This window comes from Schistocerca cancellata, chromosome 3 (genome assembly GCF_023864275.1).
Source record: "Schistocerca cancellata isolate TAMUIC-IGC-003103 chromosome 3, iqSchCanc2.1, whole genome shotgun sequence".
In the NCBI taxonomy this organism is placed as follows: domain Eukaryota; kingdom Metazoa; phylum Arthropoda; class Insecta; order Orthoptera; family Acrididae; genus Schistocerca; species Schistocerca cancellata.
In genome coordinates, this window is record NC_064628.1 from 311,448,181 (window position 1) to 311,463,052 (window position 14,872).

At 46.0% G+C, this 14,872-nt stretch overlaps 1 protein-coding gene across 1 annotated transcript in view; it reads left to right on the forward strand.

Annotated features, from left to right (window-relative positions):
• Nucleotides 1-8,047: 8,047 nt before the first annotated feature.
• LOC126176705 (dipeptidase 1-like) overlaps nucleotides 8,048-14,872 on the forward strand; it is an 83,654-nt gene continuing 76,829 nt past the window's right edge. Inside the window, exon 1 of the mRNA XM_049923873.1 lies at nucleotides 8,048-8,162. Within this exon, the coding sequence (XP_049779830.1) occupies nucleotides 8,052-8,162 (111 nt within the window). The 5' untranslated portion in view covers nucleotides 8,048-8,051. The remainder of the gene's footprint in view (nucleotides 8,163-14,872) is intronic.

Here is a 14,872-nt window from a genome sequence, read left to right on the forward strand (position 1 = left end):
ATGTTTGCTGAATTATGTATTTTTGTGTTTAGGCGACTTTGCAGTGTTACTTGAAAATGGCCATAAGCCCGAATTTGCAGTAGTACAATAAATATTTTAAACAGTCAACGGCGACTATGATGTCTTTTAGAAATATTATATGACTGTGAATCCCAACCGTGAGAAGTTAATCAAATTTGTATCAATTATACTTACGGAGCTTGAATCGTTTAAAGTTTAAGGGTAGATGCTACATGTTGTACGTAACTCATTGTGTTGAGATAGATGTCCTAGCGATGGATGTCCTAGTATCATAACTTTAATTTATATCAGGTGCTCAAACGAGTGCCCAATTTTCTCAATGCACAACTCAATGTGCCCCCTAAACAAAGTATGGACGTGATGTAAAGTTGGTGGCGTAACGGAGCCATAAGCTTCCTCGATGCACAGTTTGGAGTCATGGTAGCTTAGGTGGAAGAATGTTTCCTTACACTGCCGTGTACAAGGCAGGTGAAAATGTACAGTTTAAAGAAACAAGTTTCGTTCTTCCACAGACTTTGAAGTCGATAAACTCGAAATACACATCTAACGCGTTCTTTGACATGTTGCTGCTTCTCGGCGAAATAAGAGACAATCAGAATGAAGTATGCAAGGCTGCTGGAAGAGCTCCGTTCTCCATAACGTTTTTACGTACAGTTTGAGAAGACACGGCGGTAACAGACGACCAGCAGGATGCAGGGATATGGAAGTGTTTGCCTTAGCTACCGCATACCGCGATCATCATATCAGTTGTTGCCTTCACTGGAATTAATCAAGAACAGCTGCGAAGATAAGAATCGCAGAAGTAGATGCCCTCTGTGTAGCAAAGGATTTTAAATCACTTAATAATGGCAGGGCCTCCGGTCCAGATTGTATACCAGTCAGGTTCCTTTCAGGGTATGCTGATACAATAGCTACATATTTAGCAGTTATATACAACCGCTCGCTCACAGAAAGTTCCGTAACTAAAGACTGGATAATTGCTCAAGTCACATCAATACCCAGAATTGGAAATAGGAGTAATCCACTGCATAAGAGGCATATCTCACTAACGTCGATATACAGTTAAGTTTTGGAACATATACTGTGTTCAAACATTATGAATTACCTCGAAGAAAACGATTTATTGACACATAGTCAGCACGGATTCAGAAAACATCTTTCTTGTGAAACACAACTAGCTCTTTATACTCATGAAGTAATGAGTGCTATCGACAAGGGATGTCAAATCGATTCCTTATTTTTAGATTTCCTGAAGGCTTTCGACACTGTTCCACACAAGCGTCTTCCAACCAAACTGCGTGCCTATGGAATAGCGCCTCAGTTTTGCGACTGGATTCGTGATATCCTGTGAGAAAGGTCACAGTTCGTAGTAATAGACGGAAAGTCATCGAGTAAAATAGAAGTAATATCCGGCGTCCCCAAAGGAAGTGTTATAGGCCCTCTATTCTCCCTGATCTATATTAACGATATAGGAGACAATCTGAGTAGCCCTATTAGATTGTTTGCATATGATTCTGTCACTTACCGTCTTGTAAAGTCATCAGATGACCCAAACGAATTGCAAAAGGATGTAGATAAGATATCTGATGGCACGAAAAGTGGCAGTTGTCCTGAATAAAGAAAAGTGTGAAGTTATTCAAATAAGCACCTAAAGAGATCCGCTAAATTTTGCTTACGCGATAAGTCGAACAAATCTTAAAGCTGTAAATTCAACTAAATACAAAGGGATTACAATTATAAATAACCTAAATTGGTACGACCACATAGATAAAGTTGTGGGTAGAGCAAACCAGAGACTGCTATTCTTTGGCTGAACACTTAGAATGTGCAACAGGTCTACTGAAGAGTCTACTTACACCACGCTTGTCCACTCTATTCTGGAGTATTGCTATGCATTGTGGGATCCGCATCAGGTGGGACTGATGGATGATATCGAAAATGTTTAAAGAAAGGCCCCTCGTTTTGTATTATAGTGAAATAGGGGAGATAGTGCCACAGGCATGATACGTAAATTGGAGTCGCAATCATTAAAATAAAGGCGTTTTTCGTTGCGACGGGACCTTCTCATGAAATTTCAATCACCAGTTTTCCACTCCGATTGCGAAAACATTCTTTTGGCACCCACCTACATAGGGAGGAATGATTATGACGATAAAATAAGAGAAATCAGGGCCCCCACAGAAAAATGTAAGTGCTCGTTTTTCCCGCACGCCATTCGAGAGTGGAACGGTATACACACAGCTTGAAGGAGGTTCATTGAACCCTCTGCCAGGCACTTTATTGTAAATAACAGAGTAACCACGTAGATGCAGGTGTAGGTATGCATCTATGTGGTGAGTAGCATTCTGTCGCAAGTTTCCCCCGTACCACCTACCGCGGAAACAGGAGCTGAAGGGGAACGATTTCAATCTGAAAACAAGTAGTTTCACTCGGACATCCACAAACTATGGCACAGTGAACCTTCATAATATTCAGCAATGGGCCCCAGAAAATACTAGATGGGTGCCTAATGTCGACTTTCAAAATTGATAGTCCATTACAGATTTGTGTGCAATTGTAGGAGATGAAATCGTCAGTCCGTACTACTATGCGGATACTCTCACAGGTGAATTGTACCAAGCCTTTATCGTCGACTCTTTTATTGGCCTCCTTGAAAATGTCAATCTAGACATTAGGGATCTGCCGTGGATGCAGCACTACGGTCACCCAAGCTGTTCTGCACATTATGTTGTGCAAGACTTCAACAGGTTATCTGGAAGATCGTTAGAACTCAGCGATCCTCAAGAATGGCTCCCAAGGCACCAGCACCAGTGGATTCCTTCTTGTTCGGTACTTAAGGAATCGTGTTTATACCACCGTGACCACAGTGTATAGAGTAATATGTCGCTGCGTAACACCAGCTTGTCGTGCAGATGACGCACTGAGTTGTGTACTCAGGAGAATGTGGACTCGCTCGAACACTTCGATTAAATGAGCGTTCCACCTCCATAAAATTCATGTGTGTACAGATAAATATGTAAAATATTATAACTAGTGCATGTTACTCTTCGAGAACTAATAAACGTGGTACACACCTGCCTAAATGAATAATTTTTCACTTAGAATCCTGTAAATGACAGAGAAACACATTTTCCGAAACAGCGTGCAACACATGGAAATATTATAGATGTAGAAATACACACACGAATGAAATTACCGTGTAGTCTCTGACTACAAAGAAACATAGTAGATTCCGATTACGAGTTTCGACCATTTCAGCAAGGTACATATTAGGAACTGAAGGGACTCTCTTTATTTCATTTCACTTGTAAACAACAGCACAGGAAATTTCTTACAAGCTACCTGCCTCTCTTCAATTTCATAGCAGCTCTTGCTTTTGGTTTATGCTCTCAGTTACTGCGAAGTGTTCCAGTCAAGTAGGCTTTATAAATAATTTTAACAAGGCGTCACAATTATAAAACTTGTAATAGTAAAACATATACCTTTTCTTCAAGCAGGTTTAAAACAACTCCAGATGCATGAATTTTCTTCTGGCATGCTGCAGTTGATTTTTATTTTGAGAATCGTAACTATATATTCTCAGATTTTTTAAAGATTCACAACATTTTCGAGTTTCAGCGGCTGTCTGGTAAAGAGATGTTCACACCACAATACTATAGACCTGTCAGTGCAGTGATTCCTCTCCAGGACGTATTTATAACTCGTGAAGCTATGGAAATGGTGCACAATTGGTTTAATTTTGTTGAGACTGCAATTGTATTACAATGAGATCCAGTACATGCCAATGCGGAGATTATAAAAAGTAACATTACATGTGCTACAACGGTTCCAGAAAAATTAAATTCAATAAAATCTCGAGAGAAAAGCTGATGCCCTCCTACAACGTTCATAAGTTTTTTGTCCCGAACATACATAATTTGTCCCACTATTAATGTATGGAACAAACCAAAAGAAAGCAACTAATTAACAAGTGAACTGATGACAGAATTTTACGAGACTGCTTCAAGCGCAGCTACTCGTTGAGCAGAAACAACACTGTACCTCGATTAACTTCCACGCATCAGTGTTGTTTGTAGTGCCTTCTATCTGACGACTGCAATCACTGTAGTGTGAGTCCTCCTGAAGGTCGTTCGTAGACATTATGCCATCTGAGAAGTCGTCCGTAAAATTATCCCATTGTGATTCGTTCATATTAGCTAGATATGGAAGCCCTGGATCACTCAACTTTGTCTTGTTATCAGTCATCTTAGGTGAATTGACCACAGCTAACTCAAAAACATCGCAATCCACAAAGAAGTCTTGATATATGCTGATGAAATTACATCGAAGGCGTGAACTATTTTATCGAATACGGTTAGAAATACGGAAATTTGGAAATAATAGCGATACTGACCTATTACGCGGGGCGTTCAGGACGTAATGCAGTACTTGTTTCTGAAGTCAGGTTGGTTTTATTCAGGATTTTAATACACCATATCATTCATTGTACTCTTGGCTATTTTCGAAATATAATTTACGGTCAAAGCGATAGCCTTACGCCAACTTAGTGGGAGGTTCCGTATGCCCGCAGAGTACGACTGTACTGGTCGACGTCGGAGCCAACGTTTTGCTCCATCAATAACGTCCCTTTCATCCACGTACTGCTTTCCTCGGAGTGATCCTTCATTTGGCCAAACAGAGGAAGTCGGAAGGTGCGAGATACGGTCTGTAGCATGGATAAGGGAGAAGAGTCCAATGAAGTTTTGTGAGCTCTTCTCGGATGCGTAGACTTGTGTGAGGCCTTGCGTTGTCGTGGAGAAGGTTGAATTCGTTTGCATTTTCGTGGCGCGAAACACACTGAAATCACTTCTTCAGTTTCCTGAGGGTGGCGCGATACACACCCGATTTTGGCGTTGCACCCGACAGACGACATCTAAAAGAACAACTCCTTCAGGGTCCTAGAACACTATCATCATTACATTTGTCTGCTTAGGGTGCGGGTCTGAAATTTTTATTCGGAGGAGAGGTGGTGTGGTGCCATTCCAAGGACTGTCGTTTTGTTTCCGGCTCGAAGTGATAAACTCACATATCATCACCTGTGACGTCGTTGGAAAATAATGGTGACGAATAGCCTCGTAACGCGCCAACAATTCCGCACAGATGGCCCTTCGCTACTCTTTATGGTAATCTGCTAGGTTCCGAGGAACCCAGCAGACATACACCTATGTGTATGCCAACTCATGGACGAGTATGTCAGCACTACTAACACAGACATCCAGTTGTACATGACGTGTGTGATTGTGATCCATAGATCACCTTGAATGAGAGTGTCCGCACGTTCCAGCATTGCAGGAGACACAGCGATATGCGGCCGGACGGCACGCGAAAAAATTCGGACAAGTTGGCGCGACCTTGTTGCTATGATAACAAACGCCTCTCCCTACTATTTACCGTGCTTTTGTTCACCGCCGGGTCTCCGTAGAAAATCTGCTGACGTCTATGAAGAATATTGCTCTGGTTTTCCGCCAAATGAATCTCAATGAGTGTTCTCTGCTTGGAAAGCACCTTCATTTCCGACGCCATTGGAACGTTACGTATAGCACCGCCAGCTATCGGAATTTTATAAAACTGTAGGAGGTCAAGCGGGAATACTCCACTGTATCCCACACAGAATTCAGCATGTTTTCAACCGTAACTGGCCGAGAAAAAATGTGTTCTATTACTTACTGAACGCCTCTCATACCAATGAAATAACAAATCAGATCTTATGAACTATTGAGCTGGGCTTTCGAAGGCAGCCTGCACGTCTCGGCCGCTCCAGCCAATGTGCTACGGAAACTCGTTCTCTCCCAGTTTAGTAACGGAATGACTGGAACTGGGGACCTAGTAGCGACAGACAGACTTCGTCGTCGCCATTGCCCTCAGTGGTTGACAACCCCACAACAGGCTACAGCAGTACACTCAGCCCACTGCCACCCCACACCGAACCCAGGGTTAGTGGGCGGTTCGGTCCCAGTGCCCTTCCCCCCGCCCGCCGGGAACGTCTCACACCAGCCGAGTGTAACCCCAATGTCTCCGTGGTAGAGTAATTATGGTGTACCCGTACGTGGAGAAAGTGTTTGCGCAGTAATCGCCGACATAGTGTAACTGAGGCGGAATAAGGGGAACCAGCCCGCATTCGCCGAGGCAGATGGAAAAGCGCCTTAAAAACCATCCACATGCCGGCACACCGAACCTCGACACTAAACCGCCAGGCGGATTCGTGCCGGGGATCGACACGCCTTCCCGCCCGGAATGTAGTTCCTTAGACAACACGGTAAATTGGGTAGGCTTGGAGGGACAGTAACTCCGTATTATACACTCCTGGAAATTGGATTAAGAACACCGTGAATTCATTGTCCCAGGAAGGGGAAACTTTATTGACACATTCCTGGGGTCAGATACATCACATGATCACACTGACAGAACCACAGGCACATAGACACAGGCAACAGAGCATGCACAATGTCGGCACTAGTATAGTGTATATCCACCTTTCGCAGCAATGCAGGCTGCTATTCTCCCATGGAGACGATCGTAGAGATGCTGGATGTAGTCCTGTGGAACGGCTTGCCATGCCATTTCCACCTGGCGCCTAAGTTGGACCAGCGTTCGTGCTGGACGTGCAGACCGCGTGAGACAACGCTTCATCCAGTCCCAAACATGCTCAATGGGGGACAGATCCGGAGATCTTGCTGGCCAGGGTAGTTGACTTACACCTTCTAGAGCACGTTGGGTGGCACGGGATACATGCGGACGTGCATTGTCCTGTTGGAACAGCAAGTTCCCTTGCCGGTCTAGGAATGGTAGAACGATGGGTTCGATGACGGTTTGGATGTACCGTGCACTATTCAGTGTCCCCTCGACGATCACCAGTGGTGTACGGCCAGTGTAGGAGATCGCTCCCCACACCATGATGCCGGGTGTTGGCCCTGTGTGCCTCGGTCGTATGCAGTCCTGATTGTGGCGCTCACCTGCACGGCGCCAAACACGCATACGACCATCATTGGCACCAAGGCAGAAGCGACTCTCATCGCTGAAGACGACACGTCTCCATTCGTCCCTCCATTCACGCCTGTCGCGACACCACTGGAGGCGGGCTGCACGATGTTGGGGCGTGAGCGGAAGACGGCCTAACGGTGTGCGGGACCGTAGCCCAGCTTCATGGAGACGGTTGCGAATGGTCCTCGCCGATACCCCAGGAGCAACAGTGTCCCTAATTTGCGGGGAAGTGGCGGTGCGGTCCCCTACGGCACTGCGTAGGATCCTACGGTCTTGGCGTGCATCCGTGCGTCGCTGCGGTCCGGTCCCAGGTCGACGGGCACGTGCACCTTCCGCCGACCACTGGCGACAACATCGATGTACTGTGGAGACCTCACGCCCCACGTGTTGAGCAATTCGGCGGTACGTCCACCCGGCCTCCCGCATGCCCACTATACGCCCTCGCTCAAAGTCCGTCAACTGCACATACGGTTCACGTCCACGCTGTCGCGGCATGCTACCAGTGTTAAAGACTGCGATGGAGCTCCGTATGCCACGGCAAACTGGCTGACACTGACGGCGGCGGTGCACAAATGCTGCGCAGCTAGCGCCATTCGACGGCCAACACCGCGGTTCCTGGTGTGTCCGCTGTGCCGTGCGTGTGATCATTGCTTGTACAGCCCTCTCGCAGTGTCCGGAGCAAGTATGGTGGGTCTGACACACCGGTGTCAATGTGTTCTTTTTTCCATTTCCAGGAGTGTAAATCTGCAATGACACATATCAAGTCGTCATGTTGAGACTGCCCGTAGTTAAGCTGAAACGATGACATCCGCTCGTAATATTAATCGTTCAACAAAACAAATGAGTATTACTTAATACGTAGACTACATGTGTTCCTTGTTTCTGTCTAGTAATAACTGCCCACTGACGAATCAGAAGCACGTTGTGACGTTGCTGTGTTGCAGAAGGTGGTGCGCGAGATGAACCGCCTGGGCATGATGGTGGACCTGTCGCACGCGAGCGTCGCCACCATGAAGGACGCGCTGGAAGCGAGCCAGGCGCCCGTCATCTTCTCACACTCCGCCGTCTACGCGCTCTGCAACAGCTCCAGCAACGTGCCCGACGACGTACTGAGGTCCTTGGTATGTATGTTCAAGAAGTTATTCTTCGTATGTCCAACGGAAGTCTGATGCAGAGTTAAAAATGTCAACAAGAATGTCACACAAGTCCAATGCCGCGTTCGCAGTTTGGTGTTCAGTTTCGTTAAGCTCTAAGGGGAAAAATACCGACGCACCACGAAGCAATTATCCGAGTAGGACGGAAATCGGTAGAAGAGACATACACATACACACAAACAAATAATTACTATTTCAGATAAACTGAATAATTTCTTCCAGAGAAAGAGCTCCACAAATGAAGTAAATAAATTACGCGTTGAACTGCCTCTGGCCCTTATGCAAGTAGTTATTCGGCTTGGCGTTGAGTTACAGAATTGTTGGATGTCCTCCTGAGGAATATCGTGCCTAATTTTGTCGAACTGGGGCCTTAAATGGGCAAAATCCCGTGCTGATTTGAGAGCCCTGCCCATAATGCTCCGTAGATTCTCAATTTGGAAGACATCGCGCGACATTGCTGACCAGGGTAGGATTTCGCAAGCACGAGGACAAGGAACAGAAAATCTCACTGTGTGTGTGTGGATGGGCGTTAATTTGCTGAAATGTAAGGCTAGGATGGCTTGCCTTGTAAGGCAAGAAAATAGGTTGTAGAACATCGTCAACGTACCATTGCGCTGTGAGGGTGTCGTGGAAGACGAGCAAATAGGTCTTGCGATGAAAAGGAAAGGAACCCTGGACCATCACTTCTGGCGGGTGACTGTTTGGTATACCGCCGCAGTCTTGCGTGTCTCCCAACAGGTTTTCGCCGGTCATCGGCAGTTCACTTCGTAGCCAGACTCATCATTGAAGAGAATTGTACTTCAGTCAACGGGATTGCAGGCCGAAGACATTCTGAAGACGCCCCAGACAGTGGTGAGGTACCAACCTGACTGTCATACGCCATATGACCCGACCACAATTAGCGATTGTCTTGGGGTGTCATTTCTTTCCATCTCAGGATCCCCTTGGTTGTCATACACGGCAACATAACAGCACAATGCAACGTCGAGGTTATTCTACACCCCGTTCTCTTGCCTTTCATGGCAAGCTATCCTGAAATTACATTCCAGCAAGAAAATGCGTGCTTTCGTGCATCGCAAACCCTGCCTTGTCCAGAAAAACCGCCGAATCTCCCCCAAAACGTGCACGTTTGGAGCATTAACTGCAGGGCCATCCAACTGCTTCAGGAGTTTGGCAATATAACGCGTCATTTGGACAAAATTTGCCATGCCCGATGTGTACCATCCAGAAATTCTGTCAATCAGTACAAAACCTAGTAACAGCTTGCCGAGGGGCCAGACCTCGACCAACGCGTGTTTGAATTGTTCAATTTGTGAAGCTTTTCCTCTACCATATATCATAATTTTTTTCTGAAATTGTTATCATTTCTATGAACGTGAACATGACAACCGATTTACGTCCAATTCAGATAATTCCTTCATTGTGTGTCCTTTTTTGTATTAGGGCGTATCTGCATCTAAATGGATAGTAATTGTGACCCTCACTATGGTGTGGAACGACTCAGCTTTACAATTACAGTTCACACTTTCAGTACAAAATATGGCTAACAGGCTGACAATTAAATAATCACTCAGACACATTCACACACACAAACACACACACACACTCACACAGATTGTAGTGTTACACATTTTGAATTTTTTTTTTCATAGGAAGAAGTTGTCACTTCTACTTTTTTCTGTTAACAAATTTTTGTACGACAGAGTGTATGGTCAAAGCTTTTCATGGCGTTCGTAATTACACTCCTGGAAATGGAAAAAAGAACACATTGACACCGGTGTGTCAGACCCACCATACTTGCTCCGGACACTGCGAGAGGGCTGTACAAGCAATGATCACACGCACGGCACAGCGGACACACCAGGAACCGCGGTGTTGGCCGTCGAATGGCGCTAGCTGCGCAGCATTTGTGCACCGCCGCCGTCAGTGTCAGCCAGTTTGCCGTGGCATTCGGAGCACCATCGCAGTCTTCAACACTGGTAGCATGCCGCGACAGCGTGGACGTGAACCGTATGTGCAGTTGACGGACTTTGAGCGAGGGCGTATAGTGGGCATGCGGGAGGCCGGGTGGACGTACCGCCGAATTGCTCAACACGTGGGGCGTGAGGTCTCCACAGTACATCGATGTTGTCGCCAGTGGTCGGCGGAAGGTGCACGTGCCCGTCGACCTGGGACCGGACCGCAGCGACGCACGGATGCACGCCAAGACCGTAGGATCCTACGCAGTGCCGTAGGGGACCGCACCGCCACTTCCCAGCAAATTAGGGACACTGTTGCTCCTGGGGTATCGGCGAGGACCATTCGCAACCGTCTCCATGAAGCTGGGCTACGGTCCCGCACACCGTTAGGCCGTCTTCCGCTCACGTCCCAACATCGTGCAGCCCGCCTCCAGTGGTGTCGCGACAGGCGTGAATGGAGGGACGAATGGAGACGTGTCGTCTTCAGCGATGAGAGTCGCTTCTGCCTTGGTGCCAATGATGGTCGTATGCGTGTTTGGCGCCGTGCAGGTGAGCGCCACAATCAGGACTGCATACGACCGAGGCACACAGGGCCAACACCCGGCATCATGGTGTGGGGAGCGATCTCCTACACTGGCCGTACACCACTGGTGATCGTCGAGGGGACACTGAATAGTGCACGGTACATCCAAACCGTCATCGAACCCATCGTTCTACCATTCCTAGACCGGCAAGGGAACTTGCTGTTCCAACAGGACAATGCACGTCCGCATGTATCCCGTGCCACCCAACGTGCTCTAGAAGGTGTAAGTCAACTACCCTGGCCAGCATGATCTCCGGATCTGTCCCCCATTGAGCATGTTTGGGACTGGATGAAGCGTCGTCTCACGCGGTCTGCACGTCCAGCACAAACGCTGGTCCAACTGAGGCGCCAGGTGGAAATGGCATGGCAAGCCGTTCCACAGGACTACATCCAGCATCTCTACGATCGTCTCCATGGGAGAATAGCAGCCTGCATTGCTGCGAAAGGTGGATATACACTGTACTAGTGCCGACATTGTGCATGCTCTGTTGCCTGTGTCTATGTGCCTGTGGTTCTGTCAGTGTGATCATGTGATGTATCTGACCCCAGGAATGTGTCAATAAAGTTTCCCCTTCCGGGGACAATGAATTCACGTTGTTCTTATTTCAATTTCCAGGAGTGTAGTTTGGTACCCGAAAAGCAGCACCATCTATGTTTTACGATACCTCTCATAAGTGTAGACTACTTATGTTAACATCTACTGTTTTTTTTCTTCAGAAACCATAGTAACCATTTAGAAAATAGGGTTGTTCTGGGATGATGATTTAAACTTTAGGACTCATGGACCACGGTAATATAACTGATTGAGAAAACAAACCCTTTTGCGGAAACTGCTTAGTCGAAAGTTACGAAGACAAATCGTAGTGGTATTGGCTTAGCAGTGAAATAGGAGACAAGTAATTGTGTGCACAATGTCGTAAAACGGCATATTATTAGCGTAATTGTTGAAACTGTAGGGACGGCGGAAACAACCAGAAAGGAGGCACTCTTCAAGAAGGGTGGCAACAGCAAAGCTACAGTCTCACTGTAGGTATTTGTACGCTGACGTAGTCCTGACGTCAAGTACTGCTGTGCTGCACACTTCACTTTACTGCTCGTCTACCTCTGTCGGGTGCGTGACAGACAGAGGTGGTGCAATGGTTAACACACTGGACTGGCTTTCGGGAGGACGACGGTTCAAAACCGCGTCCGGCCATCCTGATTTAGGCTTTCCGTAATTACCCTAAATCGCTTCAGGCAAATGACGGGATGGTTTCTTTGAACGGCACGGCCGAATTCATTCCCCATCCTTGCAATCAGATGGAACCGATGACCTCGCTGTTGGTGTCCTCCTCCAAATCAACCAACCAACCAGTCGAGTGAGTGCCTACTTCTGTTGGTGAAGGACGTTCACCAGACGCTGAATGCTCAATAGTCGTGTAAGGGGCCGTGAGGATTCCTATATTCCAGTTATAAAGGAATATCAACATAGTTTGGTTTAAACAGTTTTATATTAAGCATATTGGTCAAAGTGGGCCCTCCCCTTCACTCCTTTCCCACTCTAATTCCATGTAGCACCACCTTTAGCTTTGATACCTACCTCAGGTCGGCGAGGAAGAGAGTAAACAAGTTTCCTTATGTTTTTCATGTATAGATGCAGCAACTCATTGGTAATTTGTTCCTCAAAGCTACCCAACTGCGGTGGTGTTGATTCCTACATGTCACCCACTGCTCCAAACAAACTCTGACATTCTTTGTGGGAGTAAGATCACGTGATTTAGCGGGCCACGTGATAGATGACATTTGGTGCCCTAGTGTGCGTCAAAGCAAGAACACACGCAGCCCAATTTTGTAACGAGTGGCCCTCGGCCATGTAATTTATGAAGATTCTCGCGTTGGTCGATTGAGACATGTAAAATGAAGAAAAAGTTACGTGTGACTTGTTGCGGCTCTACAATTTTAATTTCTAAGGGTCACTGTACAAATGCAGGCAAATGCGTGCGCTCGCTGACTTGTTGACTTGACGTGATGTGCATTATTATCGAATTTGTTATGTGAGGATTACTAATAAAGAGTCCGGTATAGAAAACTTTCTAGCTCAAGGCATGATAAGGCGGTGCACCTTTAGAGGAAAAACTGCAATTATGATACGCGACCCAAGGTGTCTCGAAAGAAGGCTTATATTTCAAGAGCTCTCTGCGAAAGCGCAGCACATCGGAGCAGAGTGAGGAATACGTCGTTGCTTGCTTGGCCTCAGGAATTCAGTCTATATGCAGCGCCTCTCGGAAGCGGACCACGCATTGTGTGTGCCCGAGTTTCACAAACACGTTGATTCGGCGACTGTAGCACGGAGGATATTTTGTAGTGATTGTAGACTGCAGGTCTGCACAATGTAAATGGTGCTCCAAGTGTTCCCCTTATCCGGAAATGGATCGAAACGTTTGAAGAGACCCGTTAAACACTGGCCATACGGAAATACGGGTGACCAGGGTCATCAAGAGCGGACGAATCCGTGGAAAGAGTAAATCGCTCTGTTCGTAGCAATCCAACCTCTCCATTCGTAAGCGTGCAAATTCCTTAAATGTGCATATATCATCACTGCACCGCACAGTTAAAAATTCCAACTGGTGAAAGAATTAAAGCCTCAAGATGTGAGGCATAGTCCGCAGTTCGTTTGTGATGTGACTGATTGCCCTTCATTTAACAACATTTTGTTTTCTGATGAGTCTCAGTTTTATCTGAACGTTCACGTCAACTACAGTGCACCTAACAATAAACAGAAGCATGAGAAACCGCTTCATTCGCCAAAAGTTATTGTGTGGGTAGCGATATCGGCGCATGGAGTAACAGGCCCGTAGTTTTTCGAGGACGAGAATGGCCGTGCAGTTACAGTGATATTGGAAGGTTATGTGACGATGGTACATGACTTTTTGGTTCCTGAGTTGCAAAACATTTCTGATTATAATCAAAGAAGATGTGTACGAACTTTCAGCACGCTGGAGTAACTTGCGGCAGCAAGTTCTGTTGCTCAGTACAACGGAAAACCAGTTCAAGTTGCAAACATTTCATTTTTCATTCGATGATCAGTTTCGGGCCTAGACATATTTTCAAGTCAACTCACAGGGCAGAAAACTAAATTTACACTCATGCACAACATAGTTATTATCAAGTTCTTAAGCACATGTCAAAGATACAGAGCATATCGTTTTAAACTTACGTAACAAAGTCGAAAATGGCATTTCGCAACACGTCGAAAAATGTGTAATGTACATTGTAATGCGTACAGGTAACGGGCAGTTTACTCCTTCCTCTGTCGTAAGAAAACCTCGGGATTTCGTAATACATGCCGTTTGTGGCGATGCTGTGTACTATTGGTCAGTGATTTTAAGTATTTGACTATTTTTGGTAAAGATTTTAAAAAGTATTTATTTGATAGAGTACTTGTACGGCTGTTGTGTGGATTGTTGTATTCTTGATGACTGTAGAACGTTTTAATAAATAAAAAGGTTTCCTATAACCTGATATTGCGCCCCCTTCCCGGTGCTTCCTTACGACAGGTGAAGGAGTGAACTGCGAGTTATATGTATGCATTGTAATGTGCATCACCCTTTTTTCGACATCTTCGGAAATGACATTTCAGACTTTATTATGTACGTTTAAAACGATATGTTCTGTATGTGTGGTATATGCTTAAGAATTTGGTTCAAATGGTTCAAATGGCTCTGAGTACTATGGGATTCAACATCTTAGGTCATAAGTCCCCTATAACTTAGAACTACTTAAACCTAACTAACCTAAGGACATCACACACACCCATGCCCGAGGCAGGATTCGAACCTGCGACCGTAGCAGTCCCGCGGTTCCGGACTGCAGCGCCAGAACCGCTAGACCACCGCGGCCGGCAAGAATTTGGTAATAGTGTATCATGCGTGAATGTAAATTTGGCTTACCGCCCTGTAGGTTGATTTGAAAATGGGTCTCGGCCCGAAACTAGTCATCGAATGAAAAACAAAATATTTGCAACTTGGACTGGTTTTTCTTTCTATTAAAGAAGAAGTTTTCAGTAAGATGGAGCCACAGCACGCACATACAATGCGTCTATGCTGCAAGTACGTGAAAGGTTTTCCTGGTAGATCGTACTCTAGGAGCGACGAATA